This window comes from Prionailurus bengalensis, chromosome A1 (genome assembly GCF_016509475.1).
Source record: "Prionailurus bengalensis isolate Pbe53 chromosome A1, Fcat_Pben_1.1_paternal_pri, whole genome shotgun sequence".
Classification (NCBI taxonomy): Eukaryota; Metazoa; Chordata; class Mammalia; order Carnivora; family Felidae; genus Prionailurus; species Prionailurus bengalensis.
Window position 1 is genome coordinate 84,706,071 of NC_057343.1, and position 20,430 is coordinate 84,726,500.

The window sequence follows — 20,430 nt, forward strand, 5'->3', positions numbered from 1 at the left end:
TCTCTGCCCCTCGCCCGTTCATGCTCTGTCTCTCTCTGTCCCAAAAATAAAAATAAACGTTGAAATTCAAGTCTCTCAGAACCCCACTTTTGTCCCTCCCCTTCCTTCATGCTCACATCCAGACACATCCAGGATTGGCACCCTCATCTGGTCTGGACCTCCAGTGATTGACAATGTCCTGTCCACCCCACAGACCCTTCCTAGCTTGGCAGGTGGGAGGAAGGGGGGGCATCTCCCCTGCCCTGACTCCCACATACAAAAAGTACCCCCCCCTTTGCCCTGCTCTTCCCCCCTCCCCATCCTCACGCCCTTCCCCTCCCTGACAGGAAGAATAAACATTACTGTTACATAAACTATTTTATTTAAATAAAATCAGGGGCAGACCCTTTTCTTTCTCTCACACTCACTCTCGCACACACACACACACCCCAACACATGCACACACGCTTGCCCACGTCCTCCCTCCCTTTCTCCCCTCCACCCATGGCCACCTCAAACCCAGTGGTTCTCATAGTGACCATCTTAGCACAGGGAAACACCCTCCATATGATGGCCCACTCCTCCCAGTTGATGGCAGCAGCATACAGGCCTAGGCACAAGCTATCCTGCCCAGAGTCCAGCTCTCAGACCTCTTAGGGTGGGAAAGGAAGAAGGACCAGTTCTCCCAAGGCACCCCGATCCAGTGTGGCTTCCCTGCTTTTCCTCCCTTACAGCCTGGAGCACCACCAAACCCCTCCCAAAGGAGGGTGGGTCCCTTCACCCTAGGGCAACCCCTCCCTGCATCAGAGAAGGCTCAGTAGCCAAACCTGAACAGTCTCCAAGGGATTCTGGAGTAGGTATTGTCTGGTTTGGGGAAGAGAGAGGGAGAGGGATTGAGCACCAAATTCCCTAACTCCACCCAGCAGGAGGGCGCTGAGATTAAGCTCAGCGACCTCCACCCAGAAAAAGTAAACCCAACTCTGCAGCAGGAACCGCGAAGGCCTCAACCATCAGGACCTCATTATGTCTCCACCCCCCAACATGGACCCTGCTAGAGACCCACTAGCACCTTGGCAATGTTAATGGCCCAGCTCAGCTGGGGAAACAACATGCACATGGGAGCCTGTCTGGAGGTGGTGTCCTCTACGTGGACAGTGGGGTTGGGTTTCACCTTCTCTGACACTGGTACCCTTCAAGTCCTTCTTTGTGGCACACACAGCAAAGTGGCTTAGGTAATGAGAAGGGAGCACTGCAGGGATGTGTAGTGTTTTCCAGAGGCACACAGTCCTACAGTGCATTTTACAGATTACATACAGGCAGGCTAGGACAGAGGCTCTGTAGCATCCCTAGGCCCCCTTGGGAGATGGGGAGGTGGGAGGGACACCTGTCTATTGCCTCAAACCAGGGGGCCAAGATGTCAAAACTCAGGTCCCACATCCACCTTCTCCAGTGGGCTACCCTGTACCTTCTAGACCAAGTTCCCTGAGGGGAAAGCCAGACAGATGGAAGGAAAGCAGAAAGAACATCAGACCAAGAGGAGCTAGCAGGGGGAGGGCAAATGTGAGAGCCATAGAGAAAGCCTTCTGAGGGGGTAAGGCAAAGAGAGCTGCCACCTGCAAAGAACTGGGGGAGGAGGGAGAGAAATTCACCAGAGACAAGAGCCAACCTGACCTCTCCAAGGGAAGCAAGGACCTGAGGACAGGGAGCTTGGAGCCCTACATGGGCCAATGGTGGTAGGAACCAGCCACCCTGAGCATGAACTACAGGCTGATGCTGCGCTGGTGGCGGCCCCCACGGCCCCCGCCATCACTGCCCCAGCGCCCCCCACTCCGGGAACCCAGCTCCTGGCCATCCAGACTGGTGTGGTCTGAGAGGCCCCGCAGGTGCTCCACAGAGTCACACTTCTGCAGGTCTGAGGCCACTGTGCGTAGGCTCAGCAGGCTCAGTGTGTCTGTGTCAGGGGCAGGGCCAGGCCCCAGGCTACTGCCCTCCTCCAGCACCCCGCCTTCAGCCCCTTCTATGATACCACTGTCTCCATCCTCGCCACCATCAGGCCCGGCCTCTGCCCCCACAGGGGAGGAGCGCCGCTGGCCAGGGGCATGAGGGGGCTGGCCCCGGCGCCGGGCATGGATCTGCTCGCTGATCTGCTCCAGGTTGCGCAGGGCAACTGAATAGCGAGTCTTGGCCTGGGCCACCTGTTGCTCCAGCTCTGTCACCTTGGCCTTGTGCTCCTGCAGAGGGAGGAACAAAGTGAGGTGACCCACTGGCCAACTGTCCGTGGCTCCTGGAGCGGAGTCCCTTCAGCTCCACTCAGCACTTTCCACTGGTGCCTCCTTTCCTGGACTCTTAGGCCAGCTCACCATCCAACACAAACCTGCAGTGCTCCACCCCACCCAGCCTAGCCCCTCTTCACTCTTCTCTTCTTCCTCTTTCCCAGCAGTATCACCCTGCTCCTGGCCTTACAAGACCTTCCTCCCAGGTCTTCATTCCCACCCACTCCTCCTCTCCCCATGGTTCCCTTTCCCTATCTGGCCAGTTCCTCATCCCCATTCTCCCTGGTTTCCCCTGATTCCCACTTTTTCTCATTTACTTCCTTTTAACTCCATTCTCTACCAGGACCCATTCCCCAAGCCCAACTCCCACTCCTAGGTATCATTCTTAGCATATGTACCTCTACCTGGGCCACCACACTGGTCTGTCAGATGGACCAGAGAGGCACTGGCATCCCCTCTAACTGCTCTCACTCTCCATGCCTACCCCCTTCCTGCCTATTCACACACTCTCCCCCACCCCCACTGCCTTACCTCCAGAATCTGGCTGAACTGGGCCTTGAGCTCAAAGTAGGGGCGGCTCTTGCCAATGGCCCGCCGGAGAGTCTTCTGCAGGGCCTGGACCCGAGCTTCAGCCTGCTGGCACAGCCGAGTCACCCGTTGATGTTCCCGCTCACCACGAAGCCGCTCCTCCTCTGCCTCATTCACCTGGCCATACATTCATCAGGACATACATCACTGACCCAGGACCCATGTTCTTGCCTCTCAAGACATGACCATCCTTCAGGATCTGACATCTGCTGCTAGAGACTAAATGTTTATCTCTCTCCTCCCCCCAAAAAATTCATGTTGCAATCCTCACCCCTAAGGTGATGGTATTGGAGGTGATTAGGTTATACAGGTGGGAGCACTCAAAAAATAAATAAATGGGATTAGTGTCATCACAAAAGAGTTCCTGGAGAGCTCTCACTCACTCCTTCCACCTCGCAAGGTCACAGTGAAAAGACTGCCAGCTGTCTAGGAACCAGGAAGCAGGCCTTCACCTGGTACCAAATCTGCCTGCACCTGATCTTCCTAACCTGCAGAGCTGTGAGAAATAAACTTGCTTAAGCCACTCAGTCTATGTTATTTTGTATTTAACAGCCCCAGTGGACTGGAGCTGATGCCGGGGATCCTCCCACTCCCCAGTCCTCTGGGAGTAGCTTAGAAATGATACATACATGCCAGAGTAGCTTAGAAATGATACATACATGTGAGAAATAAACTTGCTTAAGCCACCTAGTCTGTTATTTTGTTGTAACAGCCCCAGTGGACTGGAGCTGATGCCAGGGATCTTCCCACTCCCTAGTCCCCTGGGAGTAGCTTAGAAATGATACATAAATTACACTTCAAAAATCACAGTACACTAGCAGAGCCCAAAAGTAAGAAAAGGAGAACATTCTGAACATAGAAGTGAGGAGTCACAGCTAAACGTAACAAAATGTGAGTGTTGAATTTTGAGAATCCAGGGGGTGGATCAACTGGGGGTCAGTCCCATATCTGGACGCAAACGTTCAAGAAGAGCCTAGAGAGACATTCGTAAGTCAGAAGGAAATGTAAATGGAGGCCAAAAAGGGCAGAGAGGAAGGAAAAGGTTTTGCCTGAAACATAATCAAAGCTGAGGGAGGGCTGGAGGGTAGAAGAAAGGAAGAAAGAGGGAGATGGGATGAAAGAATAGCCAAGGAAGTACCAGAACCGGAGGAGACCTGGCTCACCTTGCAGGTGGCATGGTTGAGCATCTCCTGCCATGTGGGGTCCAGCCGGTTCTTGTCAGCCATGACACCCTGCTCAGCCACAAACACCATCTCCCGGGCAGCATTGTGCATGCTCACGGCCCGCTCATACCGCAGCGCTGCCTTCTGTGTCTCTTGCTGGGCCTGGAAGACGGGACCATCAGGATGGGGAGCCCCAAGGGACCCCCACCGCCCATGGAGACCCATCCTGGATGAGGACAAGAGGAGGAAGGCCCAGTGCAATATCAGCTTCACTTCCCAAACTGCACTAAGGATAAATTCCGAAGAAGCAACATTCCATAAAGACTATCTTGTAAGGATATGGCTCAAAAGAAATAAATGCAGAAATAAAGACTGGATGGGGAGCCTGGTGGCTCAGTTGGTTAAATGTCCAACTTGGGCTTGGGTCATGATCTCACGGTTTATGGGTTCGAGCCCCACATTGGGCTCTGCACTGACAGGTCAGCCTGCTTTGGATTCTGTGTCTTCCTCTCCCTCTCTGCCCCTCTCCCACTTGTGTTCTCTCTCAAAAATAAAAAAATAAACTTAAAAAAAAGGACTGGAAAATGATACTGTCACTGCAGGGTGAATGTGTGAAACCCAGCACTCGCAAAGGCCACTGGCCTGTGCTCTAGGGAGAACAAAGAAAGATCCACCCCACTTTAGTTTGAAGGTGGTGAATGACTTGGACCAAGTCTCACAGAGAGTACACCCCTGAGACCATCACCTCCAGTCCAGCCTGTAAGCTGAAGGAAATAAGACAAGTGTTCTGAGATACTCATTACATCCATGCTTACCAAACATGAAACTGGAAACAAACCTAAGTTTTCAATTATAGGGAAGTGATTAAGTGTATAATATAACATTAATAACAATAATAATATGAGGAAATGTTAAGCAGCTTTTAAAAATGATAGCATGGATGTATATTTATTGACATGGAAATATGTAAATAAGTAAAATAAAGGAAGAAAAATAGCATGTATCATAAATCTCATTTTGGCAGGATATACACACACCCAAAAATCAAGGGGTTATCTGTATTGTATTAATTACATTTTTTATTTTCTCTATTTTATGATGCTTTCACATCCTGGGGTTTTCCTAGGGCTAATTCCTAGAGATACTAAACTCCTCTGTGAGCATACTTTTCAAATGCAAACCAACCAATCCAAAGCCCACCACCTCCTTTATCTAACTCTCACACACAAAGCCAATTATTTCCTCTGCCCTACATTAACCCAGGGCCAGGTACCAAAATATAGAAACCACCCCTATAGCCCAGGGCCCACAGTTATTCAAGCTATCTAACTCTAAATTCGATCAAAGTTGCCTACCCTGCCTTACCCATTCCTTCCTATTATAACCGCAATAAAGGCTCTGAGCCAAGTTTTCCTCTCATGTCTTCCACCTCCTGATCAACCCAAGTGCTTCCCCAGGTGGCCCTAGGTGGTGCGGCATGCTCTTTCTTCTTGGAAATTTTAAGTAATAAACTCTCTTTTCATGGCAGCTGTCTCTGTGTCTGTGTCTTACCATACTTGACTAAAATAAATTCTAGATGCAAAAAATGTGAAACAGGCACATGGCAGGATTTGGAGTGATTTTGGTTTTCTTCTCCTTTTATAGTTACTGTTACATTAGAGTCTTCCAATACTGAACCCATTACTTGTGTAAAAAAGGGGGGGAAGGAAAAGGGTAAAGGAATGGAGAGGTGAGCAAAGAAAAGAGACATGAACCAAAGGGAAGAGAAATAAGAGAACCCAGAAAGTGTTCTGTGTGACTAGAAGAGTCCAGGGCCAGGCTCTGTATGCGCCCCTCCTGGAACGTGCATCAGCTAGCCATACCTCCTTAGCAAGCCGCCGAGCCTCATAGTAGGGCCGGGCCTTCTCGATGCAGCTCCCCAAGTGGGAGCCCTGTGTGTTGAGCTTCCTTGCTGACTCCTGCAAGATCCTTCGGTAGGTGGTCCTGGCCTCCTGGCAAAGGGACAGGGACATGGGCAGAAGGAAGGCACATGTGTGGGTCCCAGCCCCTCTCGTTTTTCATACATGCCCCTTCCCCTGCCACTGTATTGAACAGGGAGAAAAGAAGACACCTCCAGAGACTAGCCCAAGGGTGTGAAGAAAAGGATCAACACTCACATCCAGCTGCAGCTCCACCTGGTTGATCTCCTCACTGGCCTGGTTGAGATGCTCTAGCTCCTCCTGTCAAAGAGGGGCAAAGAGTTAGAGCAGTGGGAAAAAGTAGCCTCTTACATGAACTATGTGGGATGGGAGGGAAAGTCTGCCTGATTAAGGAAGGAAAGAAATGGAGGAAAAGGGCACTGTCAAATGCCTCCGTGCAGGAGACCTAATATACAGTCTCCTATAATCCTCACAACTCCACCTCTGCATCAGACAGTAAAACCCCCATTTTAAAGATGAGGAAATCACCATTCAGAGAATAGAACACACACATGCACACAGCAAAGTGGCAGCAAGCCTGCCCTCTCTTCATTAGAACATGTGGCCACCTTCTCTCCGAAATTCCAGCCAATAGAAGTTGCCTTGGAGCTAACAGTCTGTGTTCCTGAGAGAGGAACACTAGGCCAGTCACTCACTACACATTTACTACACACTTATCACAGCTCAGCACCATGACACCCAAGAATTCAGAAAACAAAGAGGCAGAAGCTCCGGACTCAGTAAGAAAAAAGTGGTACAAGGAACTGTAAGAAGCAGGCCTGGTGGGAGCAGCAGGATCACCTACCAGGGCAGGAAAGGCCAGGCAGGACACCCTGAGGACTTGCTCCTAGGCTGGGCCTTGACAGATACACAGAAAAGCACCAGTGACAAGCAGGTGCCCAGAGCAGGCAGCTTGTCAGGTGAGAAGCCGGCAAGGCTGGGGTACATACAGGAGAAAGGATACCAGAACTTTTCCCAATGGCAAGGGGAGCCCCTTAGAGCCTGGCACCACCCAGTCTGTGGTTTAGGAAGGTGGGTCTGAGCAGTATGTGGAAAGTTTACAGTGGCCAGGGAGAAAAAAGTGGAGGCTGTCTGCAGTATTCCAGGTGGGAGAGGACAGGGCGATCCCAAAGAAATGCAGGAAGCAGAATCATGAGGGTTTGGTTGAGGTCAAGATTAGGGAAGATTCCATGGTTCAAGAGACCTCTAGGCCTGCTTGAGCAGTTGACTGACAGAGAGACCCCAGGTCCTCACACAACAGATTCTGTGGCAGGGAAGGAGAACACTGGGGACAAGTCACCAGACATGGTAGCATAAGGATCTCACTGGCCCTTGGTGCACCTGGGTGGCTCAGGTTGAGCGTCTGACTTCGGCTCAGGTCATTATCTTGCAGTCTGTGAGTTCAAGCCCCACGTCGGACTCTGTGCTGACAGCTTAAAGCCTGGAACCTGCTTCAGATTCTGTGTCTCCCTCTCTCTCTGCCCCTCCCCTGCTCATGCTCTCTCTCTCTCTCTCTCTCTGTCAAAAGTAAATAAACATTAAAAAAAATTTTTTTTTTTTTTTTAAAAGGATCTCACTGGCCCCAAGGCTAGAGAAAGAAGCAACAGAACCACCTGGGCCTTTCACTGACATGGCAGAGAGTAGGGAGAGGTGCTGGTCTCAAGTATGCTCCCTGTCCTTTCTCAGTCAAGTTCCTGGAGCCCAGCATGCCAAGGACACTCCTGAGAAGGATCAATGCCCAGTGAAATGCCTGACACTCAGCTATGGAATCCTCTCCCAGGAGCCCTGCAGACCCTGGACAGGATAGTGGAACCCAGGCTGTGTCTGCCTGCTGCCCATGACCCAGACATAACCTGCACTTGGCAGAGAGCAATGCTGCCATCACTAGCTCTCACACACCTCATGAAAATACACATACCTACAACAATGCAGACACTTCCTCAAAGGAGGCCATAAATTTGGCTCTAAACTTTACAGAGCAGAACTGACATGGGCCTGACATTGAATTTTTAGTATTCTGGCAACCATGTTTTTAAAAAAATGCAAAAGAGGGGTGCCTGGGTGGCTCAGTTGGTTAAGTGTCCAACTCTTCATTTCAGTTCAGGTCATGATCTCACGATTCATGAACTCAAGCCCCGCATCCAGCTCTGTGCCGACAGTGTTAGAGCCAGCTTAGGAGTTTCTGTCTCTGCCCTCTCTCTGCCCCTCCCTCTGTCTCTAAGGTGAATAAACTTTAAAAAATGCAAAAGCAAACAGATTAAATTATAATACATTTCATTTAACTCAATGTAGACAAAATATTATAATTTTAATATGTTTTCAACATAAATTATAAAACACTTTTACATTCTTTTTAATCTATGCCCTTGAAATCCTCGTGCATCTGACGCTTAGGGTACATCTCAATTTGGCCAGCAGCATGTGACTCCCACATTGGACATTGTGGGCCTGGACGTTGGTGCACATGAGCAACCTGATTACTCACACAACCCAGTGTCCATAAGGTTACAACAAAACACTGTGGAACCATAAGCAGCTGACATGGCTCACAGGAGCCCACAAGAGGCCTGGGGCCAGAGCCAGCACTACCTGACACACAGAGATCAGGGTTTCACAGTGCCTTCCTAACAAGGACATAGCCTTCAGTGGACAGAATCACCCCAAGGGCTCTCACAAAAGGCAATTCCTGTTAGGGTGAGAGAAAACCTCTCCCACCGTGGGCCTAGTCTTCCTCTAGCTTTTTTAGGCCCACAATGGGTTTCAGACTATCTGGGAGATGAAGTGACAGTGCTTTCACAGCTCTTGCCAGAATATTCTTTCTCAACTCGTTCAAATTTGCTAGATAAGAAACAATGGAGTAGGGAATTAGAGGCAGAATTGAAAATGGATCAGGGACCTAACCTTGGATCTGGTTTTCCTGATATTGTGACCGCCATCCTAGGGTTAAGGACATCTTCAGATGGATGCCTCAGAGAAGACAGGAGTACCATCAAACTAAAAAAACCACATTCCTGGTGGGAAAAGGATATGCCTCAGGAGGCAATAAACTGATTCTGGAAAACAGAAGGAGGTGGGTAAAGGCCAGCCTGCAACATTCCCATGGGCAAACCATGGGATCCAAGACTGGATCCCACTCAGTTCCACGGCCCAAAGTGCTCCCAGATCATCAAGATCAACAAGATCATCACAGGAATGAATGCCTCTCTACATAAGTCATCCCCACCGGAAAAAGTACGTAAAGGGCTCTGACTGTTGGCAAACAGCAGGAGTAGGCACATCTTTCTAGAAGGGAACTTGCATCCACACAACATTTCCAGCAATTAAAAAAGTCTTTTGATGATGAGGTCTGACCCTCAGTCACAAAGCTCTAACAGGACAAGGAGACTGGGGAACAGAATACGATAGATGGTAGGTGAGCAAGGGGGTCGGGGGAGGTGGGGGACAAGCAGGCTGAGGCAGACCCAGGGCAAGGCTAAGCGGGAAGCCAATGAGCACTCAGGGCTCTGTTTTGGGAAGTTGGCAACATAGTACATTTGGCCTGCTCCACCAGGGACTCCTGGCACCTGGCTGAAATGGAAATTTGAATGGGATGAAGTCTGAATCAGCAGGCATCATCCATCAGTGATCCCACAGCCAGCAGGGAGGGTGACCTTCCCCAGACACGGCAGGCACATTCCCAGGATGCCAGGCCACTGAGTCAAAGGCATGGGTGCTCCATCTACAGATGTGCCTGCTCACCTTTTACAGGCTACTAAAACACACAAGCTCATGGTGATGCAGGGCCAGGGTGATGCATGGCTCAAGGACTAAGTAAGGGAAAATATGACTATCCTGTGAGAGCTAAACGGATACTTCAGATGAGGATGAAGAGGTTGCAAAGTCACTCTGAAGAGTCAAAGGAGGAGGTGAGTGACTGTATCCACTCACCTGAAGATGAATGTACCCATCATCACAAAGGGAACTGAGAAGTCACAGGGGAGGAGACCTAGGCCCACCCTAGCACCATCCTCCTTCACTCCTTCCCTCCACTGGGACCCTCTCTCAGAAAGCTGAGGACGAGCCAGAAAGCCTCAGAGAACTATGCTGACCTCAAGACATGGAGACTAAGACAGTGGCCTTCCCTGGGTGATAGCACACTCCAGGTCAGCCTAGAGGTGATCTCCAGCTGGCTTGCCTCAAAATTCCAGAGGTATCCCACCAGACAATGGGGACATGAACTGCCTGCCAAGAAACCCCATTTCCCGTATCAGTAAGAGCCTTCTCCTAAGGGCAACCATTTCTGGGAATCCCAGAAAATACCTGAACAGAGTCCCTAGCCTTTGGGATATCCCTGGCTGAGTGGGCACATGTAGACTGCATGTTAGAACCATTTCTCACCCCCAATGAGACAAGAATTCACATGTCTGGGCATGGCTCAGGAACAGGTATTTTTATTTTATTTTACTTTATTTTTTGTTTTATATTTTATTTTTATTTTTAGAGACAGAGAGAGACAACACATGCACACGTGCACGAATGAGGGAGAGGGGCAGAAAGAGAGAAAGAGAGAGAGAGAGAGAGAGAGAGAGAGAGAGAGAGAGAGAATATCTTAAGTAGGCTCACAGGACAGAGGGTGATGCAGGATTCAATCTCACAACCCTAGAATCATGACCTAAGCCAAAATCAAGAGTTGGACGCTCAACAGACTGAGCCACCCAGGTGCCCCAAGAACAGGTATTTTTAAAATTCGCTGGTGGATTAAGATGCATCTGTTGGCAGAGAATCACAGAATGCACTAAGAATCCATTTAAAGCACTGAAACAGAGTTACCAGGATAACATGGTGTTGTGTTATAAGAGGGAGGTCCCAATAAGAGGGACCTCAAAAGACACACAGCAATCTCTTTCTTATCTAGAGGAGACCAAACCCAGAAAGGCTGAATGCTGCCAGCTTCCTCCCTGAAGGGTACCCCTCACATCAGGCTGCCTCTTCCACATGGCAAGAAGATGCAGAATCCCTGCTAAGGGCAGAGTACTGGCCCAGCCATCAGTGTGCCATAAAAGGGGGAAGCCTCTACAACAAGACCTTTCCTCCCCACATTACCCACACCATTCCACAATGTGCCTCCCAGTTTAGCAAGAGAGATTATGATCTGCCTGTCCCTCTTGCTCCAATTAACAACACTGCAAGCTCCCTGGAATTAAGGCAAATCTAGGCCTGCTCGATATTCTTCAACCCTCACAGAGCTCTTCTAATAGAACTATGTTCTACTTCTACAATACCAACAGCAGCTGGGGAACTACATTTTTATTTAATTTTAACTGATTTTACTTAAGTAACCACGTGTGGCTAATAGCTACTTTAGTGAACAGCAAAACATGAGAGTGACTCTTCGTACTACCGCCTTTGCCTGTGTGGGTGCTGGAAAAATACACAGGAGCAGGAGAGACTGAGCAAAGAAACCACAGTAGATCCTCCCCTGGAGCAGAGCAAGGAATGTTGGGAGAAGGTGTATGAAACACACCATACAGTCCTCCTCCCAACAGAACAGACAGGGGTCTGTTTCCCAAAATACTACCTCCAAACTTTCACCAAGAGATAAGCAAAAGAGTTGTAACAGAAAAGAATCATAGGACTATGTCAGAGCAGAGTGAGCAGTTGTGCAAATAAACTGGACCAACCCCTCACTTTATAGATGAAGTTAGTGAGGCTTAGACATTACATAACTTGCATGAAAATCACAAATCATGAGGCTGGAGGTTGTTTCAATCTCAGGCCAATGTGTTTTTCACTATAACTTACTTCCTCAGTAGATGACAAATCTGTAAAATTAGCAGAAGAAATTGAGCTGTTTTCAATGCAACACCCATGAGATAGGGTGGAAATAAATTACTGACTCATGCCAGTAGATGAATGGCTCACTGCATCTCCCATATAAGCATGGAGTTCCTCTGCCCAACATCCAGGGAACCCCCACCGAGAGGGCAGGAAGGATGTGAGGACCAGATTTGATTTCTTCTTGACTCACAAGCAATCTAATAAAGGTTTGTTGACAGAGAAGCCCAGGAATGCAAGCCCTGAGATGTTCTTGCTCACCTCCAGAGGTGTGAGTCACCTCCACATCAGAATCTTGGAGATGCTACGAGACCTTATGGCAGACTGAGCCCCAAACAAACAAGCACTTCCTGCCCTCACCTACCCAAGCTGCTTTCCCAGGGAACCCTTCCCAGCCAATGCACGTTAACACTACAATCCCACCTCAGCCGACCATGCATCTCCTCCCCATGGTCTCTGTCCTCACCCACTGCTCCTTCACAAAGATCTGCCCATCCTACCAACTACTAGCCTGTAAACACTCCAAGGCAATAAGTCAGCTTTTCCATTCATTTGGTATAACCAGCATCCTCAGAACTCGGAATCCGTATTAAGGACGGACCATGGCTGATACAACTCCATAAACACATCAGATTTCCTTACAGGCCTCCATCTGTTGACGCGTTGTAAAACATGAAATGTCTCACCCTTTACAGATGTGAACATCCCTGGGAGGCACTAATGAGAAGATGACAAAAGAGAAGATTCAAAAGTGCCTCCCACTCATACCGCATCTCTGGGCCAACAGCCACTTTACTTATTTAGAAAGAAGAATAGTTTTACTCTCCACTGACCGAAATGAGGCCCTGAATCTGAGGCCAATTTGTTGCTTCCCTTTGTCAGTTAAGCCTTCAGCAGCACACCCCAGGCACTCAGGCCTAACCCTAACCCTAACCCTTTCTCTGCACTCCACACACAGCTCTTTTAGAACTTGTCACACTATCCTGCAATGATTTGCTGACAAACTTGTTTTCCTTTCCTGCCCCAGCGCACTGGGGAGAGAATAAATCTAATCCCTCATTTATCAGACAGCTTTTCAGGAAAACTGGAATCTGGGCTCCCTGTCTCTCCTTTCCCTTTAGTTTTCTCACCTGTATTCGAGGATCCAGTTCTTCCTCCTCTCTTGGAGACAATTTGGTCTCACTGCTGTTGTTTCCACCTCTTCCCGGCTCCTCTGCGACCGGGCTCCGAGGGACTTCATCCTCTACAACCTCAGACCGAAGTTCCCCCTGCGGGGTCTCCCGCCCCCCTGGAACCTGCCTGAATTCAGCCATGCTAATGGGGAGAGGGCACAGCCCTATGCACAAGAGAGGACTGACATGGTGGGACCAGGGCCCCAGCTTGGGGCTTCCCGGGCTCCAGGTAACAAGAAGAGTTTCTCTTCTCAAAGGGTGTAAAAAGGGACACAGGAATGACCTCACACTGGGTTAGAGGCCAAGATTCACGTTGTCAGCGGGGTTCCTAGAGCTACAGCCTTGTCGGTGCAAAAGTTCTTCCGTCCCCGTCGCGAGGAGTCCACCAGGAGAAACCCGGAGCAACCGCTCCGAGGCAGGGGGCAAAGGGGGTTTGGATCCTGGGCCGAGGCCTTCGAGGAGTAGCACCATTCGGGAGGGCGGAGGCAGGCGCCTCCAGGCTGTGGTGGCAACTGGAGAGAGAAGGCTGGGCCCGAACCGAGGCTGCGGTATGACAGTCTCTGGGGAGCTGCAAGGGAAACAAAGGCCAAGTACAGGGGCAGCATCAGAACACAGGCCACCAGCCCCTTCCAACCCCTCAGCCTCCCAAGAACTTCACTCTCTTCCTTTCACACCCCGCTATTCTGACCAGCCCCCATCAGGAGTACTTTCCTCAGCCCTCAAGGACTTGAGATCCTACACCTCCCGCGTCCCAGCTCCGCTCGCCCAGCCCCTCCCGATCTGCGCTTTCCAGACTTCCTTTGGATATCTCCCCATCTCCTCCATCCTCCCTTTTCTTCCGCCCTCCCTCACTCCACACCCGCCGGGCTTTGCAATTCACCTAGTAACCCCCAGCCCCGCCCCACCTCCTCTCTCCAAACAGGCGGACAATACGAGCCTCCAGGCTCCAACCCCACAATCTTCCTCAGTCCCGAAGACCCTGCCCCCAGACCTCCTACACAACCGGACGCAAAGCCCCGGGCCCCAGACACAGAACCTTACCTCAGTTTACCTTCCCGTACACTGAGCTCCTTCACTGCAAACAATCTTCCCCCTCCCTCCCCGCAACAAGCTAGCTAGTACAACCAAAAGCTACTGGGCCGAGAGGAAGCGGAAATACATCATGCGCTAACAACGCCCTCCAGCCCTTTCGCCCCTCCCCCCACACTCTACTGGCCAGCCGGGCCACGTCTGGATTTCCGTACCTCGTCTCCGCCCGGCGTTTGGTTTCCGGTTTCCGTACAAAATGATGCCCCATGGTACTCATGGTCGCTGCCTGGAGCTGCCTCCAACCCATCTTCCACCCCAGATTAATGATACTGAAATATGAACGTGTTGTGGTGAGAAAAATTAGATCTGGTTATGGAAGTTCGGAGTCCCTTGTGGGTATGGAGGTGGTAGAAATAAAACGAAGATTGGACAATCGCTTTAGTCGGAGTGCTGCCATCTTGTTTTACGCTCTGCGACTCTGGCGGCCGGAAAGCTACTTCCGGCCTCGCCCAGGAAGTCAGAAGCGGCGCCAGAAGTGAACCTGTTGGCTTCTGCCGTGGCAGCGGGACGGCTCTGATCCAGGTCAAGCGCACTCTTTATTTGGCACATACGGTCGTTTTGCAGAAGTAACTATCGGTAATCACTTTGGTGAAGTCAGCGAGGTCCTTAGTAACGACGTTTAAAACGGACAGCCCTGATAAGTAACCGGTCTCCTCGAGGCTTCCGGCCGGAGCTATCACCGTGACCCCGGCGCTCTGCCTCTCCAGCCCTTCCCGGAGCCGGGCCCTGTCCCGCAGACCATGGTTTTCCTCTTGAGCACTAATTAGAAACCTAGGCAACCTGAATTCCGTGCTTAAAATCCCGTGAGGAGTTTGTTATATCAATGAAAGGACTTGACCTGAACGACCTGATGGTCACTCCCAGGTATCTCCAGGCAAGGCTACGAGGAAGACTTGAGGATTCACGTTTTGTTTTTGCAAAAGACCTTACTTATCCTAGGTGGAGAAGGCAAATGAACTGAATGTCCTTTCTTCCCTTTGGTTCTCTCTCTGTAGAGCCAAGTGTATTCCTTTAAAAGTGGTATTTTTTTCCCCACAAAATTGGAAATTTTATTTTTTTATTTCTACAAGTAGCTTCTTCAGTGAGTCAGCCTGGAGATCTCCGTTAACAGTGTCTAAGTGGACAGGTCTTATGGATAATAACACCTGTCTTCCATCACATTGCTTTTGTTAGTAAGGTAGTCATGAAAATTACACATAGAAATCAGAAACAATGTATTTATTTGTTCTCTGCTAGTAACTTTAATTTTTCTTAAACTGGAGTTTCACTATAATGACTCCCATTTTACCCAACCATCTTCTATCTAATCTAGCCTGAGTTCTCCCAGCCTTTTCTATCCAGTACTGCTCCAGTGTCTGTCAACCTTATACCTTGTCCTACAGCTCCTTTTCCCTGTGCATTGTCATTAGCAATCGTGAGCTGCTTCTAGTTGCCATGTATTTTTCTTGTATTTGGTGGGATAACAACATGAATATATGTAATGCCCAGACTACCCCTAGATCACATCCTGAAAGTCAGTAGCCTCCCTGATGTCTCCACTGGCCTTTCCTGGGGTTAACTCTCGCTGAGACCAAATGTAATATCATGTATTGATTGTAGTATCTACAGCATTATCCAAATGTTTGGATAACGTTTCAAGTAGGAGTAGGTTGGAAAGCAGTGTACACCGGCTTGTTTTATTGAGGCCAGCACAGACATGATGAATTAAAACCTTTTTCTAAAACAGCACTCTCATGTAGACTTTTCTGCAATGATAGAAATGTTCTCTGTCAGGCCTGAATAATATGGCAGCCTCTAGCCACATGTGGCCATAGAGCACTTAAAGTAGAGCAAGTATTATTAAGGAACAGCATTTTAAAATTTAATTCTAATTTAAATAGGGGCATCTGGGTGGCTCAGTTGGTTAAGCATCCGATTTGGTTTCAGCTTAGGTCATGATCTCATGGTTCATGAGTTCGAGCCCCACATTGTGCTCTGTGCTGACAGTGCACAGGCTGCTTGGGATTCTCTGCCTCTCTCTGCCCCTCTCCTGCTCATGCTGTCTCTGTCTCTCTCAAAATAAATAAACTTAAAAAAATTAATTCTAATTCAAATAGCCATAGGTGATTCCATTGGACAGCACAGTTCTAGAGTGTACTTTTCCTATATCTCTTCCAGACACATGTTGAACTTTCGCATCTTCAATACAAAACAAATGTTTCTCCGCTGTCATTCATCTCATCTCTACTTCCTCCTCTCCCATTTACTTCTGCAGTCTGGCTTCTGCTTCTGCCAATGCACAGAAATTGCAGACAAGGTCATCCATGCTCTGAATATCACCAAATGACTGATAATCTGATACTGGATTATTTATTCTCTCTCATCCTTCTTTAGCTTCTGAGTCACCCTTGTCCTGGGTTTCCTCTTATTTTTCTGGCCCGTTGATTTATTCTCTTCATGCATTATGTCTTTACTAAGTGTCTAGTATGTGCCAGGATTTTAGGTGATGAGGAAAAGGACACTTGTTCCAGTTTGCATGTAGCTTATAGTCTGTGGTACTCATTTTATAAATCAGTTGACATTCAAACTAGTTGGACTACAACCCAAAAATGTTTTACCTTGTAACGCAGTTTACATATCATTGTGTAACATTTATTTATAAGAAAAAGTTTCAGGGAAAGATCTGAAAGGTCTTTACTTAAATTATATGCAAAGTATATTAATATTTTAATGCTAGTGGAGACCTATTCTGCTGATTTCATGACCTGCTAATGTTTGAAAACCTTACCCAAAATGCAAGGGCCTCTGATGCTAATCTCTGACCATCTCATGCATCCTGCTTTCTCAGAGCCCTCACCTAAGTGTATGGCCCCTATTCATGGCCACTGTTCTTTCCTTGGAAGTCTGTCTCCATCCAGACTCCCCACAGATCACATTCTGAGATCCAGCAGCTTCTCAGACCATTGACCTGTACAAGGGTTGCCTCTCACTGAGTACAAATCTGATTTCATCCTCTTTCCTAAATTCTGCTTCTATATTACTTTGTTGGTGAATGAACCATCTACCCGTTTACCTAGGGTGAGAAACAGAAGACTTCCTAAATGAATCACCCTATCTTTACTCTGTAGTACATTAAGTATCTCAATAGATCTGTTGTCTCCATGTGATTGTGATTGCTTCAGTTTAGACCTTCCCCACCTCCACTGTAGATAAGGTACCTCAAGAGTCTTCAAGTCAATTCTGTGCAATAGAACTTTCAGCAATAATAGACATTTCTGTATCTACACTGCCCAATATAGTTGGTATTCACTAACCATGTGTGGGACTCTTGAAATCTTAAAATGTGGCTAGTGCAACTAAACTAAATTTTTGATGTAAGTTTAAATAGCCATTAAAACTATTTAAATAGCCTTAAGCGTGGGGGCACCTGACGGTTAAGTCAGTGGAGCATGTGACTCTTGATCTTGGAGTTGTGAGTTCGAGCCCCACGTTGGGTGTAGAAATTACTGAAAAATATAATCTTTAAAATAATAAGAGATAGATAGCCATATGTGGCTAGTGACTAACATAGTGGACAGCACAGGTCTACATGATCTCCCCACCACAAGTGCACCCCCTTTCTGTCCCTGACACAGGTAAACAACCAACCAACCCCTGTTGACAAAGTCAGTTAATGAAATATGAAAATACAAAAGCCATATAAAGTTGTCAGTAACACCATCAGTTACTAGGTAGTATAACAAGTCAATTCTTTCTTGGTAAACTAAATTTTCTCAAGCTTTTATTAGTAATTTTTATTTTTAATTTGTTCACAGAAATGCTCTAAATTGCCTTCATTTTTTTTTTTTTAATTTAAAGTCATGTTTGTTAAAATACAGTGTAGTATTGGTTTCAGGAGTAAAATTTAGTGATTCACCACTTGTATATAGCAGCCAGAGTTTATCCCAGCAAGTACCTTTAATGCTTATCACCCATTTAGGGCCATCTCCCACCCAAGTCCCTACATCAACCCTCAGTTTGTTCTCTATATTTAAGAGTCTCATGGTTTGCCTCCCTCTGTTTGTTTGTTTTTAACATTTTCTTTCAAGATTACTTATTTTGAGGGACAGAACACGAGCAGGGGAGGGGCAGAGAGAGGGTGACAGAATCCCAAGCAGGCCCCACACTGCCAGCACATAGCTTGATGTTGGGCTTGAACCCATGAACCGTGAGATCATGACCCAAGCCAAAATCAGGAGTCGGACACTCAATTGACTGAGCCACCCAGGCACCCCAACTTCCCTCTGCTTTTATCTTTTTATTTTTCCTACCCTTCCTCTATGTTTATCTGTTTTGTTTCTTAAATTCCACATATGAGTGAGATCATGTGATATTTGTCTTTCTCTGATTGACTTACTAACTTAGCATAATACAGTGTAGTTCCATCTACGTTGTTGCAAATGGCAACATTTCATTTTTTTTGTTGCTGAGTAGTATTCCATTGTATATACCACATCTTTTTCAGCAATTCATCAGTCGGTGGACATTTGGATTCCATAATTTGGCTCTTGATAGTGTTGCTATAAACATTGGGGTGTATGTGCCCCTTTGAGTTAGCATTTTTGTATCCTTTGGATAAATACCAGGTAGTGGAATTGCTGGGTAATAGGGTAGTTCTATTTTTAACTTTTGGAGGAAACTCCACACTGTTTTCTAGAGTAGCTGCACCAATTTGCATTCCCACCAACAGGGTAAGAGGGTTCCCCTTTCTCTGCATCCTCTCCAACACCTTTTTCCTGAGTTCTCAATTTTAGCCATTCTGACATGTGAGGTGGTATCTCATTATGGTTTTGATTTGTATTTCCCTGATGATGAATGATGTTGAGCCATCTTTTCATGTGTCTGTTAACTATCTGGATGTCGTCTTTGGAAAAGTGTCTATTCATGTCTTCTGCCCATTTCTTAATTGGATTATTTGTTTTTTGGGTGTTGAGTTTGATAAGTTCTTTATAGATTTTGGATACCAACCCTTTACCAGATATGTCATTTGCAAATATATTCTCCTATTCCATTGATTGTCTTTTAGTTTTGCTGATTATTTACTTTGCTGTGCAGAAGGTTTTTATCTTGATGAGTTCCCAATAGTTCATATTTGCTTTTGTTTCCCTTGCCTCTGGAGACATTTCTAGTAGGAAGTTGCTGCAGCCGAAGTCAAAGAGGTTGTTAAAGCCTTTGTTCTCCCCTACAATTTTGATGGTTTCCTGTGTTACCGTTAGGTATTTCATCCGTTTTGATTTTCTTTTTGTGTATGGTGTAAGAAAGTGGTCCATTTTAATTCTGCATTTCGCTGTCCAGTTTTCCCAGCACCATTTGTTGAAGAAACTGTCTTTTTTCTATTGGATATTCTTTCCTGCTTTGTTGAAGATTAGTTGGCCATACATTTATGGGTACATTTCTGGGTTCTCTATTCTGTCCATTGATCTATATGTCTGGTTTTGTGCCAGTACCATACTGTCTTGATGATTACAGCTTTGTGATACAGCTTGAAGTCTGGGATTGTGATGCCTCCTGCTTTGTTTTTCTTTTTCAAGATTACTTTGGCTATTAGGAGTCTTTTCGGATTCCATACAAATGTTAGGATTGTTTGTTCTAGCCCCGTGAAAACTGCTGGTGTTATTTTGATAGAGATTGCTTTGGGTAGTATAGACATTTTCACAATATTTATTCTTCCAATCCATGAACATGGAATGTTTTTGCATTTCTTTGTGTCTTCTTCAATTTCCTTCATAAGCAATGTAGGTTTTCAGAGTAAAGATCTTTTGCCTCTTTGGTCAGGTTTATTCCCAGGTATCTTAAAATTTGGGTGTAATTGTAAATAGAATTGATTCCTTGATTTCTCTTTCTGTTGCTTCATTAATGGAGTATAGCAATGTGACAGATTTTCGTACGTTGATTTTATATCTTGCAACTTTGCTGAATTTATGTATCAGTTCTAGCAGTTTTTTGGTGGAATCTTTTGGGTTTTCCACTTAGAGTATTATGTCCCCTGTGAAGAGTGAAAGTTTTACTTCTTCCTTGCCTATTTGGATACCTTTTATTTTTTTTTGTTGTCTGATTGATGAGGCTAAGACTTCCAGTACTATGTTAAACAACAGTGGTGAGAGTAGGTATCCCTGTCCTGTTCCTCACCTTAGGGGGAAAGCTGTCAGTTTTTCCTCATTGAGGATGATAGTAGCTCTGAGTCTTTCCCATATGGCCTTTATGATGTTGAGGTATGTTCCTTCTCTTCCTACTTTCTTTAGGGTTTCTATCAAGAAAGGATGTTGTATTTTGTGAAATGCTTTTTCTGTATCTATTGAGAGCATCATATGGTTCTTATCCTTTCTTTTATTAATGAGGTATATCAGGTTGATTGATGTGTAGATATTAAACCACT

At 47.0% G+C, this 20,430-nt stretch overlaps 1 protein-coding gene across 1 annotated transcript; it reads right to left on the bottom strand.

Annotated features, from left to right (window-relative positions):
* Nucleotides 1–1,544: 1,544 nt before the first annotated feature.
* On the bottom strand, nucleotides 1,545–14,117 carry SH3BP5L (SH3 binding domain protein 5 like). Its single transcript, XM_043583865.1, has 7 exons — nucleotides 13,989–14,117; nucleotides 12,906–13,515; nucleotides 6,160–6,222; nucleotides 5,866–5,994; nucleotides 4,004–4,165; nucleotides 2,784–2,957; nucleotides 1,545–2,210 (listed from the first exon to the last, which is right to left on the bottom strand). The coding sequence occupies exons 2-7, from the start codon at nucleotides 13,086–13,088 to the stop codon at nucleotides 1,740–1,742; spliced, it is 1,182 nt and encodes a 393-aa protein (XP_043439800.1). The 5' UTR covers nucleotides 13,089–13,515; nucleotides 13,989–14,117; the 3' UTR covers nucleotides 1,545–1,739.
* Nucleotides 14,118–20,430: the final 6,313 nt, after the last annotated feature.